The following is a 22,383-nucleotide window of genomic DNA, read 5'->3' on the forward strand; positions in this document are numbered from 1 at the left end:
GTAAACTGAAAAAACAGATTCTCAAAATTGCTTTAGGCTATGTGCACACGTTGCGGAATGGGGTGCAGAATTTCCTGCACAAAATCCGCATCTCCTGGCAGAAACCGCAGGTGCAGATTTGCCGCGGATTTTGTGCGTTTTTATGCGGAATTAATGCGGATTTTGTGTGGATTTTCTGCGTTTTTTACCACTGTGGATTTCTGTAATGGAGGGGTGCAGAAATGCTGAAGATCCGACAAAAGAAGTGACATGCACTTCTTTTAAATCCGCAGCGTTTCCGCGTGGATTTTTCCGCACCATCTGCACAGCTTTTTTTCCCCTTTGATTTACATTGTACTGTAAATCACAGTGCGGATCTGCAACGTTTCTGCGCGGAAAAATCCGCTGCGGATCCGCACTCAATCTGCATCGTGTGCACACAGTCTTAGGCTGTCACAACCCCACCATATATGTAGCATGGTTCCCCTTTTCCTGTCATAGCACCAGCTTCTATCAGAAACAGAGGGAAAATGTAATGCAGATTTGTTGGACAATGTCCAACGTCGGGTAAGTATCTTGTAATTTTCTTCTTGCGCTGCACAAGCTATAGAGAATTTGTGAGAAAATAAATGTCTATTTCAAATCAGGTTCTGAGATGCGTACCGCCAATTCCTCCATCCATTTCTCGGTATATTTAGGTCTATTAGTTTCTCCACTTTGGCTCAAGAGAGCATATATTCGAGACACAGTTAAGTGTGGGCAGTGAATCAACCAGAAAACGCTTTTCAAATTGGGTAGGAGTAGAAGAATAAATCTTAGCTCTTCCCGAGGAGGGGAAAGATTGTAATTGATGATATTCAAACCACAAAGGGAAGCAACTAATGTCAGTGGTTGTTAGCAGTAGAACTTTGTTCTCAGCATACAAATGTCTGCCTCTTTTGTTGCACCCTGCGATCTTAACAGCTATGGTAGCAATAACATATCATTAATTGATACAGCTAATAATGCATTTAGTACAGTAAATCTGGAAGCGAGTGTTTGTAGGAAAGCATGTTTCTGATTATAATATGTTTATATATATATATATATATATATATATATATAAAATAATATTATCTGCAAATTGTTTGTCTGCTGGGTGCACAGATAATGTTTTAGAACAAAAAAGTAATTGTCAGCATATAGCCCCAAGTAAGCAGGGCATATGTTGCCAATAGCATTTTATTGATCAGTATGCCCCTGTGATTGTTCCTTGGCTTACTTAAATTGTCTGGAAAACGATTGCCGAACTACTTGTGTTTACTCAATCAGCCCTCGTTAATAGTGAAAGAATGGTTTGTGATCAGCGCTTGTAAATGCATCATATGTTTCGGGTTTATTATTATTAGCACTGACTAGATTAAGTTAGAGTATTTGGAATTTTCTGCTGGCGATCCCCAAGTGAAGGTCTCCAGAAATGCATAAGTCAGGAGTTAGAGCTAAAAGTAACATTACAGGTACAAGGCATAATATTCCATATTTTAGGCAGGAACATGGTCAGCTAAACATAAGAGTCAGAACTAGAAGTAGAAATCTAAGTCTTAGTATTCAGGCCAGTCAGAAACAGTCGTGTTAACCAGTTATGGCCACGTGTAGTATCTAAAGTACCTGGCTCTGTTCACAGCCCCAGTAGTTATAAAGTTATTTCTTGTTTTGTATCCATTTTGAGATTATAAAAATGAAAATAAATATTCCAGTTCAGGACCCATTCATTTGAATGGCAACGGAAGTGTCATAAAATGTTGCCATTTGTCTCCATCCCATCTGATATCTGTTTTTTAGGTTGAACAAAAAGCATAGCCTGCACACCTTTTTTTTTGTATAGCAGACAGATCCATTTTACTAAACACTCAATTCTATAGGAATCAGATCATTACTGGTGGTCATCAATTATGTCATGCTTTATCGGATCCGCTAGAGTGATACGTATAGTGCTGATAGCACTGTTACTGACGGTGAGATACTACACAACTTAGTGCTCCCAGGTGGTAATTAAACTATAGTAATAAATGATGTATGGATTAGGCATAAACATAACCTATAAAATATAATTTTCAGTACTATTTCAAGCAAAGAAACAAAAATCAGAGTATAAACTAATAAATCATAGCATGAAATAATTTAGGGAAGAATTTCCTTCAGATTACTATCCAGATGCCATTATCATCAGATATAATGTGATGAAATCTAAATGTTGTTTTATATATTTCTACAGATTGTTGTTTTAGCCAGAATTATAGTGGACATGGATCAAGTTTCTCTTTCATCCAGAGGTGTGACAATACTATCAGACCTTTTGCACTCAAATAATTCAAGCACGGTTGTATTGGCAGGTATTTAAACATACTAATTATTGATTTTTACAATATTTAAAAAACATGTTTTGTGCTAATAAACCGTTTTACAATCCTTTCTTGAAGTAGCATTCCAGGCTGATAATAAAAGTCTGTAGTTGCTCTATGCTGAGACTGTTGAATCATGGCACACACTTTCATGATTCCCTTGTTTTTTCCCATGTGATTGTCAGTCACGTGACTGTAAAAATGTGATTTGCAAAATTGTAAAAAATGGTAATATAAACAAGGTCAATGGACCAATAAAGTAATAATGTCTAAGTTTAATAAACAAGTGATCTATAATTGTAGTATCAGGAATGTCCTTACCAATGTAGTTCACTAAAATGGTATACATTTATAAAAAGGGGAATGAAAAAAGAGGAATACTGTAGAGAACAAAAAGCAGACCATCAGGTCAAAGGAAGAAGTTCTGATCCCCATTGACTTTAATGGGGTTCAGTACAATTTTGGTACCCTAACCGAGCTTTCTACTAAAGTTCAGTCGATAGGAGAACCGGAACTTCCACGGGTCCGCTCATTTTCGAGACCCCTTTGGGGATAGGGAAGGGGTCTTACCAATAGGTAAAGCCAGGATCTTTCCCCAGTTGCTGGAAATTTTGTTTTAAAAAGAGTAAGCATATGAGAGACATGGGTTAGTTGCAAAAAATCAGCAAGGACAACTTGTAGCCTCTTCTAGCCAGAAATCTGCCATAGGAATTTTGTTAGATAAAAGTTTGGAAATGCTATTATTTGACAAATAGGACCATAAATTATGTATGTCTGAATAGTTAGGATATAAAAGATAAGGGATGGTGGACATAGGAGCTAAAGCTGAGGGATCATTTGAAGGAGTTAAGACTTTTTAAATTCATTTTAGTGGAGAGATCATGGTACCTGTGTTGCACTTGCAAAAATGAAGGACCTTCAATGGTATGAAATAAGGTTTTTATTAATGAACACGCTCTTGCACCGGACTGGCACCTTTTTCAAGGTAAAAAAGGACACAAATGTTATTGTCATGTTGATTCTTGTTTTTACACCTTACAAATGGCACCAGTCCGATGCAGAAATGCTTTGGTTAATAAAAACTTTTATTATTTACCATTGAGCGTAGCCCAGGTTCCGTAATCTCTCCACTGAAGTGAATTGCTATCTGGAAGATTTTTTCCTCCGGCCGCAGATTCTAGGGCTCTTGTGTGTTTAGTGGGCTCTGCACAACTATCCTCAGGTGAGCACAATGAGCACTCCCACCCTCTCTCATTTCTCTTGCAGTATTGCCCTATTGTGCACTTCTGTCCAAACATATCAGATTTAGGGAGGGAGTTATTCCAAATGTATCTATGAGTGATTTTACCTAGTAGTAGGCTTTCTAAGTCTGATTTGTTTTGTTTTGAAGAGTTAGAAAGTTTCAACCACCTATTTATGTGTATTGCTTTGTAGTAAGTATAGATGTCTAGAAGTCCAATGCCTCCTTGTGTTGAGGTTTATATGGTAGCCTTGATTTTCTGTTTTTCTGAATATATTGATAAATAAACTGTAAAGAAGAAAGAGTTGGGGAGATCAATATGCAAAACATTTACGGTATTTAGTATTTTAGGGAATATATAGGATTTTATTACATTTTTCATACCTTTCTTGTATCAAAGCTATCAATATATGTTTTTAAATTAGAAGATTCAAAATTTGGTTACATTTTGTAAGGGAATTGATGCCCTTCGCATTAAACGAGGCCACAATGATTGTATCTAGATTAGTTGTGTCAGCCATTTATGAAGTTGGAGAGGTCTGGTTCTGACAGACATATCCAGCATGTTAGGCATAAAAGAAATAAAAACAACATACAAATATAAACAGAAGAGGCATTATCTGCAGCAGAGGGGGTGGAGGAGTGATGGGGTTGATGTAACATTTCAATGTATAGCAGACAAGACAGTCCAGATGGTGACTCATCCTATAGTACAAAGAAAGAATCAACAGTATATAAAACAGTTACGGAAGATAACTGGGCAAGTTTTGCTTGATGAGACAAAATGTCATAAGGAAATAGAATAATATTTAGAATAAAGATGCGGTACATTCTGGTATCCTCCATTTTGGTAATAAAGATGCGGTACATTCTGGTATCCTCCATTTTGGTAATAAAGATGCGGTACATTCTAGTAGCCTCCATTTTGATAATAAAAATGCGGTACTGGCTAACACGGTACCAAGATATATATCTTTTCTGTATCATAAGGAAATAGGGAATTCCCACAACGTATGGGAAGAAATAGGAGAGGGGGCACCAAAGGCAATGTGCGTTGGGCATCTGTTCTAAGACTCATGCAACTTGAATGCATTGAGGCTTGTTTCCTGGTCTTAGGAGAGATCGATTTGTGTACTGACCTGGTCAAGTGCAATTGTGGGAAAATGAAGCTGACTTCTAGTGGCATCCAAGAAGGATCTTCCGATGGGGTAATTTGTAGAACATCCCAAACTTTTTGAAGGTCTTCTGTAGTGCAAATGGAAGTTTGTTTCCTGTCTTTTAAAACGGCAAGACCGAAGGGGAATAGCCATCTATAGTTTAATTTGTTTGCATGTAAGACTTCAAGCAGAGGCCTAATCTTCCTTCTCTTTGCCAAGGTAGATTGGGCAATGTCTTGGAAGATTTGTATTGGTGTGCTGTTGTAGGATAGAGATAGTATTTCTCTTTCTAAGGATAGATGAGGAATCTACAAAACTCAGAAGACCATATATTAGATTTCACGGCGGGACCAAGGGTCTTAGTTGTAAGCCTCTGTGGACTCTTATATTTTCACCTCTGTCAGAGCTGAGTATAGAAGAAAATATCTCTTTGGTGACTTAGTCTGGAGACAATTGGGGAAAAGATTCCAGGACTCCTTTAATTATCTAGTTCTTGCATCTACTTCTGTTCTCTTGGCCTTCTAGAGCAAGAATAAAAGGGTTGAGCTGGTGCTGGTTGAAGGTCATTTGTTCCTTCAGAGTCTTTGAGAATTTTAATTAATTCATCAAAGGTTTCATTGCTTGTGCCAAAGTCTTTTTAAGGAGTGATGTAGATGTTGGTGCTGAGTCTGCAGATTGATATTCGCTCTCAGTCTTTATTGTTAGATTCTGAATCCTCATTTGGTGCCGAGCTGAAGGAATGGAAAGTTGTCTTTGTGAAAGTTGCTTATGGTGTAGATAGTTTTGCCTTATTTCATGGATTTTTAAGTGTTCAGTTTCTTTTGTGCTGTCTTTGCTGGGTTTAACCACGTTTTAGATGTGAGCGGGCAAATATATTATTAACGGTACATGAGGTGGAGATCTTGTAGATGTCGTAATTCAGAATGTCCAGTAGATGGCAGCAGATATATAATAATGGTGTAATATGCAATATTCTACTGTAGAGATTCAGCAGTTGAAAAAATTAGGTCAAAGACCCTGATTTATTCAAAGGTCTTGTATCTTAGAATGTTGTAATAGATGAAAAATTAGGCCGAAGACCTCAATCACCGAAATGCAGATTTCTTCTGAAAAGTGATCAGCATGTGATATGCATCCTCCTATAAAAGGGGGCCTGAAAAACGACAGTAGCACTCTTTTATGAGGAAAGTCATAAAGGGAATGAGTGACTTTGTGTAGTGCAGGATTTCACTGCAAGGCGTGTATATGTGGAGGAGGGATGATGTTGATTGTCCCTCACTGATGCCTCTTAAGATGGCAGAGTAGGTTCCAAGGGCAGACTAAGTGGCATTACCTGCTCGGGACACCAGGAAAGAAGTAAAAGCCACTATATCTATTCAAGCTTGGCACTCACCCCCAGATAATGATGAGAGATCTCTCTTCAGCCAATGAGGGGATCTTCTTGGTATGCCTTCAGGTCTTTTACACTTGCCTCCGATAGGGCTCCTCTGCACTATGAGAGACATCCATGCTTCTCACCGCATCACACCGCGGCATCGGTTAGAGACTGTTTCCTTCCACAAAAGGTCTCTTCTGAGCACAGCCTGCAGGAGGACAGGTTTTTCTTCTTCCTCTCCCAATCTAGCAGGAGAGGCACCTTGTAGTCACAGTCTATAGAGAGAGTCCAGGTCCAAAGTGTTGCCTGATCTCCCAGCAGATTTTGGTAAGCAGGGGATCTTGTTTGTGAGATTTTATCTTCACTTTCTCAGAAATGGTAGTTTATAAAGGGTCTAGGAGCAGGAGCTGTCTTTCTTGCCTAGACCACACCCCAAATGCCTATACTTTTTTGCTAAGAACTTGTTGAGGTCACTCAAAATTTTGAAAAAGATCCATAGGGAAATGGTTTTTTCAGTGGGTCATAAAAGGGTTTGTGCAGTTTTAAGTTATTTCTATACATTGGGAAGGTGACAATTTACTCATCCTTTTGGTGTTCGACTGCTGGGACTTCCCCTATCCTAACTTCTGGAGACAGTCCTGTCACTTTCTCTGGTAGTCCCATAGAGAATGAAGGGAATGTAGCTGTGCATGGTATGGGTAAGTAACTGTCCATTCAATTGTAAATAACTTGCAAACTTGGCTCAAACCTTTTAAATATTTCAGTTGATTGTATTAATGTTAAAACAGTCATTTCTGATTGGCAGGGGAATTGCTTTCTTGTTTAGCTCACACCAGAGCTGGAATTCCAGAAGCAATAACTACATTAGGAACAGTTGAATGCCTTTGTAACCATTTAAATTCTGAAATTGAAGAGGTAAGAAATTTGATTTGGTTAATATGGAAAATGCTTTTTAGGAATAAAAATTAAGTAAAACAATAAATTGAACTATAGTTATAATACTTACACTAAATAATGTGAAAAGCAAATGTAAAATCTACCTACCGTATATACTCGACACATCACCGCAGGCACGCCAGCACACCGGATCCGCAGCGCAGACTGGGAATTTGTTTCCCCTTCCCTGACTTACCTTCTCTCCGCATTTTCACTAAACGTTTTCCTCTGGGTCCTGCCTCATATTATTATCTGTCCCGCAACTTCGGGGTACCCTCCACTTTTTTCTTTCTACAACAAGTGAGGTTTGACAAAGGCCCACAACAGGGCCGAAACGTTACCTCAGTACCTTGGTATATGATTGTGGTGACCCCAGCTTCGCAATACCACTGTGGTGAACATAATAAATTACTTTATTGCATATGAAAAAACCAAATATCGAGTGCGGCTGTTGTTTACTTATTTGTGAAGTTACCTTGGTTCAGCCTGCACCAATCTACACTGACCAGAGTGCACGCCTTTGCTATCTCTATACTCGAGTATAAGCCAAGATTTTCAGCCCATTTTTTTGGGCTGAAAGTCCCCCTCTCGGCTTATACTCGAGTCATACCCGGGGTCGGTAGGGGAGGGGGAGCGGGGGCTGTGTAATTATACTTACCTGCTCCCAGCGCGGTCCCTGCAGTCCCTGCTTCTCCCGGCGCTGCAGATTCTTCCTGTACTGAGTGGTCACATGGCACCGCTCAATAAAGCAATGAATATGCGGCTCCACCTCCCGTAGGGGTGGAGCCGCATATTCATTGCTGTAAATGAGCGGTAACTGTGACCGCTCAATACAGGAAGAAGATGCAGCGCCGGGGGAAGCAGGGACTGCAGGGACCGCGTCGGAGCAGGTAAGTATATGGGAAGGGGAGCGCTGCTCGATATTTACCTGCTCCTCGCTCCGGTGCGGCTCCATCTCCAGCGTCCTCAAGCAGTGACACTCAGGTTAGAGGGCGCGGTGACGTAGTCAGTGCACGCCCTCTGCTGAGCGTCAGTGCTGGAGACGGAGCCGCACGAGGAGCAGGTAAATATTGAAAGCGCCGGCGTCCTGAGCGAAGAGAGGTGAGTATGTGATTTTTTTTTTTTTTATTACAGCAGCAGCAGCATTATATATGGAGCATCTATGGGGCCATAATCAACGGTGCAGAGCAATATATATGGAGCATCTTTGGGGCCACAATCAACGGTGCAGAACATTCTATATGGCACAGCTTTATAAGGAGCATCTGTGGGGCCATAATGAACGGTGCAGAGCATTATATATGGGGCACAGCTTTATAAGGAGCATCTATGGGGCCATAATGAACGGTGCAGAGCATTCTATATAGCACAGCTTTATGTGGAGCATCTATGGGGCCACAATGGACGGTGCAGAGCATTATATGTGGGGCACAGCTTTATATGGAGCATCTATGGGGCCATAATGAACGGTGCAGAGCATTCTATATGGCACAGCTTTCTATGGAGCATCTATGGGGCCATAATGAACGGTGCAGAGCATTATATGGGGCACAGCTTTATGTGGAGCATCTATGGGGCAATAATGAACGGTATGGAGCATCTATTTTTATTTTTGAAATTCACCGGTAGCTGCTGCATTTTCCACCCTAGGCTTATACTTGAGTCAATAAGTTTTCCCAGTTTATTTTGGCAAAATTAGGGGGGTCAGCTTATACTCGGGTCGGCTTATACTCAAGTATATACGGTATAAAACTTTATTGTATGACTAAGTTTCATCAAAATTTTTACTACATAATACGTCCTAATTATCCATGTAGCATTGTGTAAAAGTATTAAAATGCTTACCTATCACCTTCTTCCCAAGTCACTTCAATATGTGACCTGCAATCAGACTAGCCAGCTCACCCAACGATTTATTTAAGGACCTTCAATGTAAGTCTATGAAGCCTTTTTGTGAGTTTCATAGACTTACACTGGGAAAGTAGCTACCGGTACTCAAAGTAGATGCTGTATAAGGCTAGGTTCACATTGCGTTAGTGCAATCCGTTTAGCGGATACGCTAACGGAATGCGCTAATGCAATGTCCAAAAAGGGATTGCGTTTGGCAATCCCGCTAGTGCAGATGCTCCATCCGTCCGAAAATAATGGGACATCGCTGACGCACGGAAAAAAGGCATACGTTAGCGATGCGTTAGCAATCCATTAGCACATTGCAGTCAATGGGTGCGCTAACGGATCCGCTACATAGCGTCAATTGTGACAATTGCACCATGTAACGGATTCCGTTAGCGGACACCCACTAACGCAATGTGAACCTAGCCTAAGCAGGCAAAGCTGCAGAACAGTCCTTTGGGACCAGAGCTGCATTGGAAACCAGAGAAGATGGCAACCAGGACAGGGGTTGCAGCAATATGTTCAGACATGGATGTGACAGTACCCCCTCCCATTTAGGAGAGGCCTCCAGATCCCTAGGACCAGGTTTTTCAGGGAAAGACTGATGAAACCAACTAACTAAGGCTGCATGCTGCATGACCAGTAATACGTATCATATTTTCACTGTGTCCAAAACAACGCTGCGTTGTACAGTACAAACTCAGTGGATCAGATAAATAGAAATCTCATACCCACTGCGCTTCTTTTTTACACTGCATAAAATCATCTGCTGTGCGGGTTTCCAAGCCGCAATATGGCAATTTCTCTTGTGGGAATCCTCAGTCTATTGTGTGGAATTTCCCAATAGACTTGCATCAGATGCACATGTGTTGTAAGTGCATTTACGCAGGTGTTTTTAGCATAGTTTTAATAAATAAATAGATAATTTAAAAAAAATGATGTGAGTCTTCCCTATTTTTGATAACCAGCCAAGGTACAATAGACAGCTGCAGGCTTATATTGTCAGGCTGGGACGGTCCATGGTTATTGGGCCCTTCTCAGCCTAAAAATACAAGCCCATAGCCACCCCAGAATTGGCGCACCACATTAGATGCGCCAATTCTGGTGCTTTGTCCATCTCTTCCAGATTGCCCTGGTGCATTGGCAATCAGGGGTTTGGGGTTCACGACAGTGGTGATTTGTCAAAAATCACAGCTGCCATCAATCTCTGGAGTTAGTAATGGAGAGGTGTCTATCAAACACCCCCATTACTAACTCAGTAAGGAAAAATAGAAGCACACAGAGGGGAGAAAGAAAACACTTTACTCACTTTACTTGAATAAAGACTCCCCCACACTTTCCCTCATTCACCAATTTATTGAAAAAACACAACCCAAAAAATGCAGGTCCGAAGTAATCCAATAAATCAGAAGCAGTGCAGAAAAGGATATCTGAAAAGCATAACAAGACTGAAGTAAAAACAATAGACACTCCTTAGTTCACCAATTTGTTGCCCAAAATATTTACACACAGGTCAGATGTAGTCCATATTACTCGATTTTCCCAATGAATGTGAATAGCAACAAAGTGAGTCACTGCCCGGCGCCTGTGAATAGCTGTCACTTTACTGCTTGATGCCAGAGACATTGAGGAACGTGGATTACTTCAGACCTGCACTTTTTTTGTGGGGAAAGGGGGGGCCGGGTTCTATAAATCGGTGTACAAGGGATAGTGTGGGGGAGTCTTTATTCAAATAAAGTATTTTTTTCTGTGTGTGTGTTTTAATGGGATAATGGAGGCACCTCTCCATTACTAACCACAGGGCTTTAATGTGATGCGCTAATTCTGACATGGCTGTGGGCTTGTATTTTTAGGCTGGGATTTGTCCAATAACCGGAGACCTTCCCTGCCTGATAATATGAGCCCTCAACTGCTTTACCTTGGCTGGTTATCAAAAATACGGGGTGTAGTATAGTGACCTATGTTATAGGTAGGGGGCGCTATATGAGCTTCCCAGAGTGCGCATAGAGGCGTATGGTGGCCATAGGAATGGATGGTAATCGCAGATGTAACTGTGGTGATGAGTAAAAGTCTGGCATTATTGTGAATGGCCGGTGTGTGTGTCTCAGAGGAAGCCACTCTGCACTGTCAGCCTGAAGTAAGGATGTTCTGGGACCTGTAGTCCTACAAGTGAAGTGTGTTGTTTAACTAGGGAGGCTGGCAGGCTAGTTCTGAGAGATGGGAGGGTCAGACTAGCCACACACACTCCCATCTAGGGGAGTGGTTACAACTATATAATGTGACTGAGGTTTGGTCACATGGGCTCTGAGTGTGGACCTGAATGGTCTGTGCTGGAAGGTCCTGGAGAGCCCATGTGTTGGGAGTGTCGTCTCCCTGAAGAGCACATGGCGGGGGCTCTGGACCTCACACAGACCAGACTGTGGAACGGATGGAGATCCGTGTTGCACTGACTGGGGTCAGAGTGAGAATGTCGGAAGGATGCCTCTAAGGAAGAGAGGTATCCGAGAACCTGTGCAGCTGTGAAGCGATGACAGGTAACGGATGGAGATCCGTGTTGTACTGACCGGGGTCAGAATGAAAGGAAGAGTGAAAATGTCTGTGGGATGCCTCTAGTGAAGAGAGGTATCCGAGAACCTGTGCAGCACCAACAGGTAACGGATGGAGATCCGTGTTTTACTCACCGGGGTCAGAGTGAAAGGAAAAGAGAGACATTGTGTATGGGACACCTTTGAGGCCAAGAGGTGTCCAGGAACCCGTGTAGGTGGCCAACAAGTAACGGTCTTAAAACCGTGAGTTATGCTGATCGGGATCAGTGAGGTACTGTGATAAAGCTGAATATGTACAGACGGTGTTCATGCTGTTGTCAAGTTCCTGAAGATGTTGTTTATGTGGATGTGAAATAAACACAAGAGACTGTGTTTTGTAAGAAAACCGAGCCTGTATGCGTTATTCCCGTGCCAAGCGAGTGTCCCCCAAGACCAGAAGTAATGGAAACGCCATAGGGGGTACCCACCTAATTTTCTCCTTCCCCCATGACCGCACCATGGAGAGAGGGGATCCACCCTTCAGGGACAATAAACCTACAGATTAAAAGGCGGTACTTCTCCCTCGCATCAGTTGGTTTCCTGTCCCTGATGGGGAACCTTCAGGATGAACCTGGATGAAGATTCCACATGAAATTGGGCCAGGCCCGGCCCGGCGGAGAGGCCCCTGCCGTGGCTGGTGCGGTACCCTGAAGCCGCCATCGCTGGGACCGATGGGTCTTGCAGGGAGAGGGGCGGAGCGCATCCGCCGCACCAAATTGCAGGTGCAGGGTTTCCAGGTTTCCTTGCCAGCGCACACACGGAGGCAAGTCGAAGTGCACAGGTTAACCGGAAGTAGGGCCGAGGATGCCGGGCAGCTTATTTAAAAGGGAGAAAACATATGGAGATGCTCCCTGCATCTAATGGTCCCCCGGCATGATGGAGGACAGCGAACCGCAGGAGCAGCAGCAGCAACCACAGCAGCGCCAGAGACAGAAGCGGCAACCTAAAAGGCATGATTCTGCAGGCAAGCGGAGCGGACGTTCCAGCAGCCATTCCACTCAACACAACAGGAGATCCGGCGCAATGAACAAGTCTCCATCCTGAAAAAGCCCCTTAATGGACCCTGTATCTCCTCCAGAACCGGTACCCACGGCTGCGTCTGATTGGTGAGTGATCTTCGTGAAAGTTCACCTTGTAATTGGGATCCCCCTTTACTTCTCTCTCATTATTCAGGGAAGGAAACAAGTGGGTAAAGTCAAACACAGGAGTTGCCCATTGTGTAACGGAGAATTACCAGTCACCTGGTATAGGAGACTATGCCATTCCTGCATAGAGCAGATGTTGTGTGAAGAGACCCCAAACTTCGCCTCAGAGCTAAGATCGGTGATTAAATCGGAGGTCAAAAATACCTTTAGATCCCTCTCGCAGGGGGATAAGGTTAGAGAACATAAAGCCGCAAAGCACCCCCAGTCTGACTCCTCTAGCTCCGAGGGAAAAGACTCGGATATATCAGACTCATCCTCAGACGATGAAGGGGGGTGCTCCACTGTTTTCCTCTAGAGGAGGTAGAAAGCCTGGTGTAGGCTGTAAGATCCACTATGGGGGTGATAAACCCTCGGCCAGAAAAAACGGTGCAGGATATCATGTTTGGGGGATTAGCCCAGAAAAAGCGGAGATCATTTCTCTTGAATGAAAGTATACAGGCCGTGATAAAAAAAAAAACAGTTGAAGAAACCCGACAGAAAAAATTCTTCAGTTCCATCCCTTAAAATGAAATACCCCTTCGAGGCTTCAGCATCTGCATCCTGGGATAATGCTCCAAAATTAGATGTTGCAGTAGCAAAAGCTGCTAAAAAATTTGCCCTCCCCTTTGAGGACATGGTGACCTTGAAAGACCCATTAAACAAAGAGGCAGATTCCTTCTTTAGGCTATGTGCACACGTTCCTGATTTTTTGCGTTTTTTTTTGCTATAAAAACGCGATAAAACTGCAAAAAAACGCTCACATTAAGCATCCTATTAGTAGAATGCAATCCGCATTTTGTATGCACATGCTGCGTTTTTTTCCGGAGCGGAAACGCATTCCAGAAAAAAATGCAGCATGTTCATTAATTTGCGGAATCGCGGGGAATGCATTGATCCGCTTACTTCCCGTACGGGGCTATGCCAACCATGCGGGAAGTAAGCGGATCATGTGCAGATGGTACCCAGGGTGGAGGAGAGGAGACTCTCCTCCAGGCCTGGGAACCATATACCGTATATACTCGAGTATAAGCCGACCTGAGTATAAGCCGACCCCCCCTAATTTTGCCACAAAAAACTGGGAAAACCTATTGACTCGAGTATAAGCCTAGGGTGGAAATGCAGCATTTACCGGTGAATTTCAAAAATAAAAATAGATCATTATTTCCCCATAGCTGTGCCATATAGTGCTCTGCACCGTTCATTATTTCCCCATAGCTGTGCCATATAGTGCTCTGCACCGTTCATACTGCCCCATAGCTGTGCCATATAGTGCTCTGCACCGTTCATTATTTCCCCATAGCTGTGCCATATAGTGCTCTGCACCGTTCATACTGCCCCATATCTGCGCCCCATATAGTGCTCTGCACCGTTCATACTGCCCCATATCTGTGCCATATAGTGCTGTGCACCGTTCATACTGCCCCATATCTGTGCCCCATATAATGCTCTGCACCGTTCATACTGCCCCATATCTGTGCCCCATATAGTGCTCTGCACCGTTCATACTGCCCCATATCTGTGCCATATAGTGCTGTGCACCGTTCATACTGCCCCATATCTGTGCCCCATATAGTGCTCTGCACCGTTCATACTGCCCCATATCTGTGCCACATATAGTGCTCTGCACCGTTCATACTGCCCCATATCTGTGCCCCATATAGTGCTCTGCACCGTTCATACTGTCCCATATCTGTGCCCCATATAGTGCTGTGCACCGTTCATACTGTCCCATATCTGTGCCCCATATAGTGCTCTGCACCGTTCATACTGTCCCATATCTGTGCCCCATATAGTGCTCTGCGCCGTTCATACTGTCCCATATCTGTGCTCCATATAGTGCTCTGCACCGTTCATACTGCCCCATATCTGTGCCCCACATAGTGCTCTGCACCAATCATACTGTCCCGTATCTGTGCCCCATATAGTGCTCTGCACCGTTCATACTGCCCCATATCTGTGCCCCATATAGTGCTCTGCACCGTTCATTGTTGTGAATTCTGTTGTCGGGCTCCCTCCTGTGGTCATGAATGGTACTTCGGCTGGTTCTGTCCATGGACTTCCTCTGGTGGGTGTTTCTGAGTTTCCTTCCACAGGTGACGAGGTTAATTCGTTAGTGGGCTGCTCTATTTAACTCCACTTGGATCTTTGCTCCTGGCCACCTGTCAATGTTCCAGTATTGGTCTAGTTCACTCCTGGATCGTTCTTGTGACCTGTCTTCCCATCAGAAACTAAGTTCCAGCTTGTATTTCTTTGGTTTGCTATTTTTCTGTCCAGCTTGCTATTTAATTTGTTTTCTTGCTTGCTGGAGGCTCTGGGACGCAGAGGGAGCGCCTCCGCACCGTGAGTCGGTGCGGAGGGTCTTTTTGCGCCCTCTGCGTGGTCTTTTTGTAGGTCTGTTCAGTATCCTCGGTCTGTTCAGTAAGTCGGGCCTCACTTTGCTAAATCTATTTCATCTCTGTGTTTGTATTTTCATCTTTACTCACAGTCATTATATGTGGGGGGCTGCCTTTTCCTTTGGGGAATTTCTCTGAGGCAAGGTAGGCTTTATTTTTCTATCTTCAGGGCTAGCTAGTTTCTTAGGCTGTGCCGAGTTGCATAGGGAGCGTTAGGCGCAATCCACGGCTATTTCTAGTGTGTTTGATAGATTTAAGGATTGCGGTCAGCAGAGTTCCCACGTCCCAGAGCTCGTCCTTATTATCAGTAACTATCAGGTCATTCCGTGTGCTCTTAACCACCAGGTCCATTATTGTCCTGACCACCAGGTCATAACAGTACAGGAGGCCCAAAGTACTAATGCATCTCAATAGAGGGATAAGAGAAGTTCTGAGACCATTTTTTTTTCTTTGCAGTGTGTTTTGTCTCTATTTTCCCCTTTACCTCTGGGTGGTTCAGGACACTGGTGTAAACATGGACATTCAAGGTCTGTCCTCTTGGATGGATAATCTCACTGCAAGGGTACAAAACATTGAAGATTTTGTGGTTCAGAATCCGATGTTAGAGCCTAGGATTCCAATTCCTGATTTGTTTTTTGGTGATAGATCTAAGTTCTTGAATTTCAAAAATAATTGTAAATTGTTTCTTGCCTTGAAACCTCGCTCCTCAGGTGACCCTGTTCAACAAGTAAAGATCATTATTTCTTTGTTACGTGGTGACCCTCAAGACTGGGCATTTTCCCTTGCGCCAGGAGATCCGGCATTGCGTGATGTTGATGCGTTTTTCCTGGCGCTTGGATTACTTTATGACGAACCTAATTCAGTGGATCAGGCAGAGAAGATCTTGCTGGCTCTGTGTCAGGGTCAGGATGAAGCGGAGATATATTGTCAGAAGTTTAGAAAGTGGTCTGTGCTCACTCAGTGGAATGAATGTGCCCTGGCAGCAATCTTCAGAAAGTGTCTCTCTGAAGCCCTTAAGGATGTCATGGTGGGATTTCCCATGCCTGTTGGTCTGAATGAGTCTATGTCCTTGGCCATTCAGATCGATCGACGCTTGCGTGAGCGTAAACCTGTGCACCATTTGGCGGTACTATCTGAACATGGGCCTGAGCCTATGCAATGTGATAGGACTTTGACCAGAGCTGAACGGCAAGAACACAGACGTCGGAATGGGCTATGTTTTTACTGTGGTGATTCCACTCATGCTATCTCCGATTGTCCTAAGCGCACTAAGCGGTTCGCTAGGTCTGCCACTATTGGTACGGTACAGTCTAAATTTCTATTGTCCGTTACTCTGATTTGCTCTTTGTCATCCTATTCTGTTATGGCATTTGTGGATTCAGGCGCTGCCCTGAATTTGATGGACTTGGAGTTTGCTAGGCGCTGTGGTTTTTTCTTGGAGCCCTTGCAGTATCCTATTCCATTGAGAGGAATTGATGCTACGCCTTTGGCCAAGAATAAGCCTCAGTACTGGACCCAAGTGACCAGTCATTATATGTGGGGGGCTGCCTTTTCCTTTGGGGAATTTCTCTGAGGCAAGGTAGGCTTTATTTTCCTATCTTCTAGGCTAGCTAGTTCCTTAGGCTGTGCCGAGTTGCATAGGGAGCGTTAGGCGCAATCCACGGCTATTTCTAGTGTAATTGATAGGATTACGGATTGCGGTTAGCAGAGTTCCCACGTCCCAGAGCTCGTCCTTTATTATCAGTAACTATCAGGTCATTCCGTGTGCTCTTAACCACCAGGTCCATTATTGTCCTGACCACCAGGTAATAACAGTTCATACTGCCCCATATCTGTGCCCCATATAGTGCTCTGCACCATTCATACTGCTCCATACAGTGCTCTGCACCGTTCATACTGCCCCATAGATGCTCCACATAAATCTGTGCCGCTGCTGCAATAAAAAAAAAAAAAGCCATACTCACCTCTAGGGTTGAGCGAAACGGGTCGTTCATTTTCAAAAGTCGCCGACTTTTGGCAAAGTCTGGTTTCATGAAACCCGATCCGACCCCTGTGCGGGGTCGGCCATGCGGTACGCGACTTTCGCGCCAAAGTCGCGTTTCAATGACGCGAAAAGCGCCATTTCTCAGCCAATGAAGGTAAACGCAGAGTGTGGGCAGCGTGATGACATAGGTCCTGGTCCCCACCATCTTAGAGAGGGGCATTGCAGTGATTGGCTTGCTGTCTGCGGCGACACAGGGGCTATAAAGGGGCGTTCCCGCCGACCGCCATGTTACTGCTGCTGATCTGAGCTTAGGGAGAGGTTGCTGCCGCTTCGTCAGAAGCAGGGATAGCGTTAGGCAGGGTCCATTAACCACCAAACCGCTTGTGCTGTAGCGATTTCCACTGCCCAACACCACCTTCGGTGTGCAGGGACAGTGGAAGCTACATTTTTTTTTTTTCCCCTCAGCGCTGTAGCTCATTGGGCTGCCCTAGAAGGCTCCCTGATAGCTGCATTGCTGTGTGTACGCCGCTGTGCAAACCAACTGCTTTTTTCAAAGCACAAATCCTCTTGTTCCTTCCTTTCTGCACAGCTATCTTTTTTGTTTGTCCACACTTTTTATTTAATTTGTGCATCAGTCCACTCTTTATTGCTGCCTGCCATACCTGGCTGAGATTACTGCAGGGAGATAGTAATTGTTGGACACTCCCTGTTTTTTTTTGGTTTTTTTTGTGGGAGATTAAGATTGACATTTCTGCTAGAGTGCCATCCCTGTGTGTGCCATCTCTCAGTCAGTGGGCCATAGAAAGCCTATTTATTTTTTTGCTTGATTTGGGTTCTAAAATCTACCTGAAAAAATCACTACATCAATCAGTGGGAGAAAAATATTGGCCTCAGGGCTTGTGTGCCACTCCTGACTCCTGTGTGCATCATCACTCACTCAGTGGGCCATAGAAAGCCCATTTTTTTTTGCTTTATTTGGGTTATAAATTCTACCTGAAAAAATCAATAAATCAATCAGTGGGAGATTAATATTGGCCTTTGGGCTTGTGTGCCAGTCCTAAGCGTGCCATCTCTCTCTCTCTCAGATAGTGGGCCATAGAAAGCCTATTTATTATTTTTTTTATTGGGTTTATAAATTTTCCCTGGAACAAAAAAAAAAAAAGTGGGAGATTAATATTGGCCTCTGGGCTTGTGTGCCAGTCCTGAGCGTGCCATCGCTCTCACAAATAGTGGGCCATAGAAAGCCTATTTATTTTTTTGCTTGATTTGGGTTCTAAAATCTACCTGAAAAAATCACTACATCAATCAGTGGGAGAAAAATATTGGCCTCAGGGCTTGTGTGCCACTCCTGACTCCTGTGTGCATCATCACTCACTCAGTGGGCCATAGAAAGCCCTTTTTTTTTTTTTTTTTGCTTTATTTGGGTTCTAAATTCTACCTGAAAAAATCAATAAATCAATCAGTGGGAGATTAATATTGGCCTTTGGGCTTGTGTGCCAGTCCTAAGCGTGCCATCTCTCTCTCTCAGATAGTGGGCCATAGAAAGCCTATTTATTATTTTTTTTATTGGGTTTATAAATTTTCCCTGGAACAAAAAAAAAAAAAGTGGGAGATTAATATTGGCCTCTGGGCTTGTGTGCCAGTCCTGAGCGTGCCATCTCTCTCACAAATAGTGGGCCATAGAAAGCCTATTTTTTTATTTTTTTTTGGTTTTATAAATTCTCCCTGAAAAAAAAAAGGGAGATTAATATTGGCCTTTGGGCTTGTGTGCCAGTACTAAGCGTGCCATCTCTCTCTCTCAGATAGTGGGCCATAGAAAGCCTATTTATTTATTTTTTTATTGGGTTTATAAATTTTCCCTGAAAAAAAAATAAAAAGTGGGAGATTAATATTGGCCTCTGGGCTTGTGCGCCAGTCCTGAGCGTGCCATCTCTCTCACAAATAGTGGGCCATAGAAAGCCTATTTATGTTTTTGGTTGATTTGGGTTCTAAATTCTACCTGAAAAAATCAATAAATCAATCAGTGGGAGATTAATATTGCCCTTTCTGCTTGTGTGCCAGTCTTGACTCCTGGGTGTGCCATCTCTCTCTCTCTCTCCAATTGTGGGCCATAGAAAGCCTATTATTTTTTTAGCTTGATTTGGGTTCCAAAATCTACCTGAAAAAATCACTACATCAATCAGTGGGAGATAAATATTGGCCTCTGGGCTTGTGTGCCACTCCTGACTCCTGTGTGCGTCATCTCTCACTCAGTGGGCCAAAGAAAGCCTTTTTTTGTTTTATTTGTTTTCTAAATTCTCCCTGAAAAAATCATTTTATTTTATTTGGTTTCTAAATTCTTCCTGAAAAAATCATTTTATTCTATTATTTTTTTTTCCTAAAGTCTCCCTGAAAAAAAAACAAAAAACAAATCAGTGGGAGATTAATATTTACATTTGTGCTTCAGTGACAGTCCTGCGTGTGTGGCATCTCTCTCATTTGTTGCCACCAACAACAGAGTGTGTAACATTGTGCCTGATTTTCGTTGTGGTCTCACTCACCTGTAAAGGGGTAGCTAAATCATACTGAAGTTATAGCTCACCGTGTAAGTTGTGTGACAGCAACAAATACCGTTAGTTTGTTTACGTTTTTAAAACAATGAGGAAGTCTGGTGGAAGAGGTCGTGGCCGGGGGCGTTCATTGTCAGCTGGTAATGAGGGTAGTGGTAGTGGTGGAGCATCAGCTGGTCGTGGGAAAAAAAATATTGCACCTAAGTCTGGAGCTGTGGAGCCAGGTTCGTCGTCTGGCTACACAAGGCCTCGAACGCACCCTTTTCTGGGAGTAGGAAAACCGCTTTTAAAGCCGGAGCAGCAAGAGCAAGTTTTGGCTTATCTTGCTGACTCAGCCTCTAGCTCTTTTGCCTCCTCTCGTGAAACTGGTAAATGTCAAAGCAGCGCATCGTTAGTGGATGTTCACGGTCAGGGACAAGTCGCTTCCTTGTCCTCTTCAGCAAAAACAACAACAGAGAAGAATGCAGCAGGCGACACAACGGGTTACTCCATGGAGCTCTTTACACATACCGTCCCTGGCTTAGAAAGTGAAGCAGTTAACAGTCCATGCCCATTACAAGTTGAATCTGACATGGAGTGCACTGATGCACAGCCACAGCCAGACTACTATGCTGGTCCTTTGACTCAGACCACAACATTGCCCTCGCAGGGTAATGATCAAGAATCAGACCCTGATGAGACTATGTTGCCCCATCACGAACGCTATACCACCGACCGACACGGTGACACAGACGAAGTTGCACACGAGCTACAAGAAGAGGTAATAGATGACCCAGTTCTTGACCCCGATTGGCAGCCATTGGGGGAACAGGGTGCAAGCGGCAGCAGTTCTGAAGCGGAGGAGGAGGGGCCGCAGCAGGCATCAACATCGCAACAGGTTCCATCTGCCGGGCCCGTATCTTGCCCAAAACACGTGGCAAAGCCAAAACCTGTTGGAGGACAGCGTGGCCATCCGGTTAAAGCTCAGTCTGCAATGCCTGAAAAGGTATCCGATGCTAGAAAGAGTGCAGTCTGGCATTTTTTTAAACAACATCCAATTGATCAGCGCAAAGTCATCTGTCAAAAATGTTCAACTACCTTAAGCAGAGGACAGAATCTGAAAAGTCTCAATACAAGTTGCATGCATAGACATTTAACCACCATGCATTTGCAAGCCTGGACTAACTACCAAAAGTCCCTTAAGGTTGTAGCACCCTCGGCCAATGAAGCTAGTCAGCAACGCAACATCCCTTCCGGCAGTGTAGGGCCACCATTTTCCGCACCACCTGCAGTATCTGTGCAGGTTTCTTTGCCAGGCCAAAGCAGTCAGGGTCAGGGAATCACCAGTTTCGTAGTAGGAAACACTGCATCTAGGGCACCGGCGGCAACAATACCATCTCCCACCGTCTCTCAGTCTGCCATGTCCACCGGCACCCCCGCTAGTTCCACGATCTCCAGCTCTCCAGTCCAGCTCACCCTACATGAGACTATGGTTAGAAAAAGGAAGTACTTAGCCTCGCATCCGCGTACACAGGGTTTGAATGCCCACATAGCTAGACTAATCTCGTTAGAGATGATGCCCTACCGGTTAGTTGAAAGCGAAGCTTTCAAAGCCCTGATGGACTACGCTGTACCACGCTACGAGCTACCCAGTCGACACTTTTTTTTCCAGAAAAGCCATCCCAGCCCTCCACCAGCATGTTAAAGAGCGCATCATCCATGCACTCAGGCAATCTGTGAGCACAAAGGTGCACCTGACAACAGATGCATGGACCAGTAGGCATGGCCAGGGACGTTACGTGTCCATCACGGCACACTGGGTGAATGTTGTGGATGCAGGATCCACAGGGGACAGCAAGTTTGGGACAGTTCTGCCTAGCCCACGGTCTAGGCAACAGTTGGCTGTAGCCGTTCGCACCCCCTCCTCCTACTCTTCGTCCTCCTGCAGAAGCGAGAGCTCGTCCACAGACCGCAGTCGCACAACCACTCCATCTGCAGCTGCCACTGTTGCACACCAGGTCTCCCATTATGGGGCAGCTACTGGCAAACGTCAGCAGGCTGTATTGGCTATGAAGTGTTTGGGCGACAACAGACACACCGCGGAAGTTCTGTCCGAGTTCTTGCAGAAAGAAACGCAGTCGTGGCTGGGCACTGTAGATCTTGAGGCAGGCAAGGTAGTGAGTGATAACGGAAGGAATTTCATGGCTGCCATCTCCCTTTCCCAACTGAAACACATTCCTTGCCTGGCTCACACCTTAAACCTGGTGGTGCAGTGCTTCCTGAAAAGTTATCCAGGGTTATCCGACCTGCTCCTCAAAGTGCGTGGACTTTGCTCACATATCCGCCGTTCGCCCGTACACTCCAGCCGTATGCAGACCTATCAGCGTTCTTTGAACCTTCCCCAGCATCGCCTAATCATAGACGTTGCAACAAGGTGGAACTCAACACTGCACATGCTTCAGAGACTGTGCGAACAGAGGCGGGCTGTTATGTTTTTGTGGGAGGATACACATACACAGGCAGGCAGTAGGATGGCAGACATGGAGTTGTCAGGTGTGCAGTGGTCGAAGATTCAAGACATGTGTCAAGTCCTTCAGTGTTTTGAGGAATGCACACGGCTGGTTAGTGCAGACAACGCCATAATAAGCATGAGCATCCCCCTAATGCGTCTGCTGATGCAAAGTTTGACGCACATAAAGGATCAGGCGTCTGCAGCTGAGGAAGAGGAAAGCCTTGATGACAGTCAGC

The 22,383-nt window shown here is 44.2% G+C and overlaps 1 protein-coding gene across 1 annotated transcript in view; it reads left to right on the forward strand.

Moving 5' to 3' along the window:
- The window catches only part of ANKAR (ankyrin and armadillo repeat containing), a 577,406-nt gene that overhangs the window by 423,111 nt on the left and 131,912 nt on the right, over positions 1–22,383 (forward strand). Inside the window, exons 20-21 of the mRNA XM_069733853.1 lie at positions 2,234–2,351; positions 6,938–7,047. Coding sequence (XP_069589954.1) covers positions 2,234–2,351; positions 6,938–7,047 — 228 coding nt within the window. The remainder of the gene's footprint in view (positions 1–2,233; positions 2,352–6,937; positions 7,048–22,383) is intronic.

This window comes from Ranitomeya imitator, chromosome 7, assembly GCF_032444005.1.
Source record: "Ranitomeya imitator isolate aRanImi1 chromosome 7, aRanImi1.pri, whole genome shotgun sequence".
NCBI classification, from domain to species: Eukaryota; Metazoa; Chordata; class Amphibia; order Anura; family Dendrobatidae; genus Ranitomeya; species Ranitomeya imitator.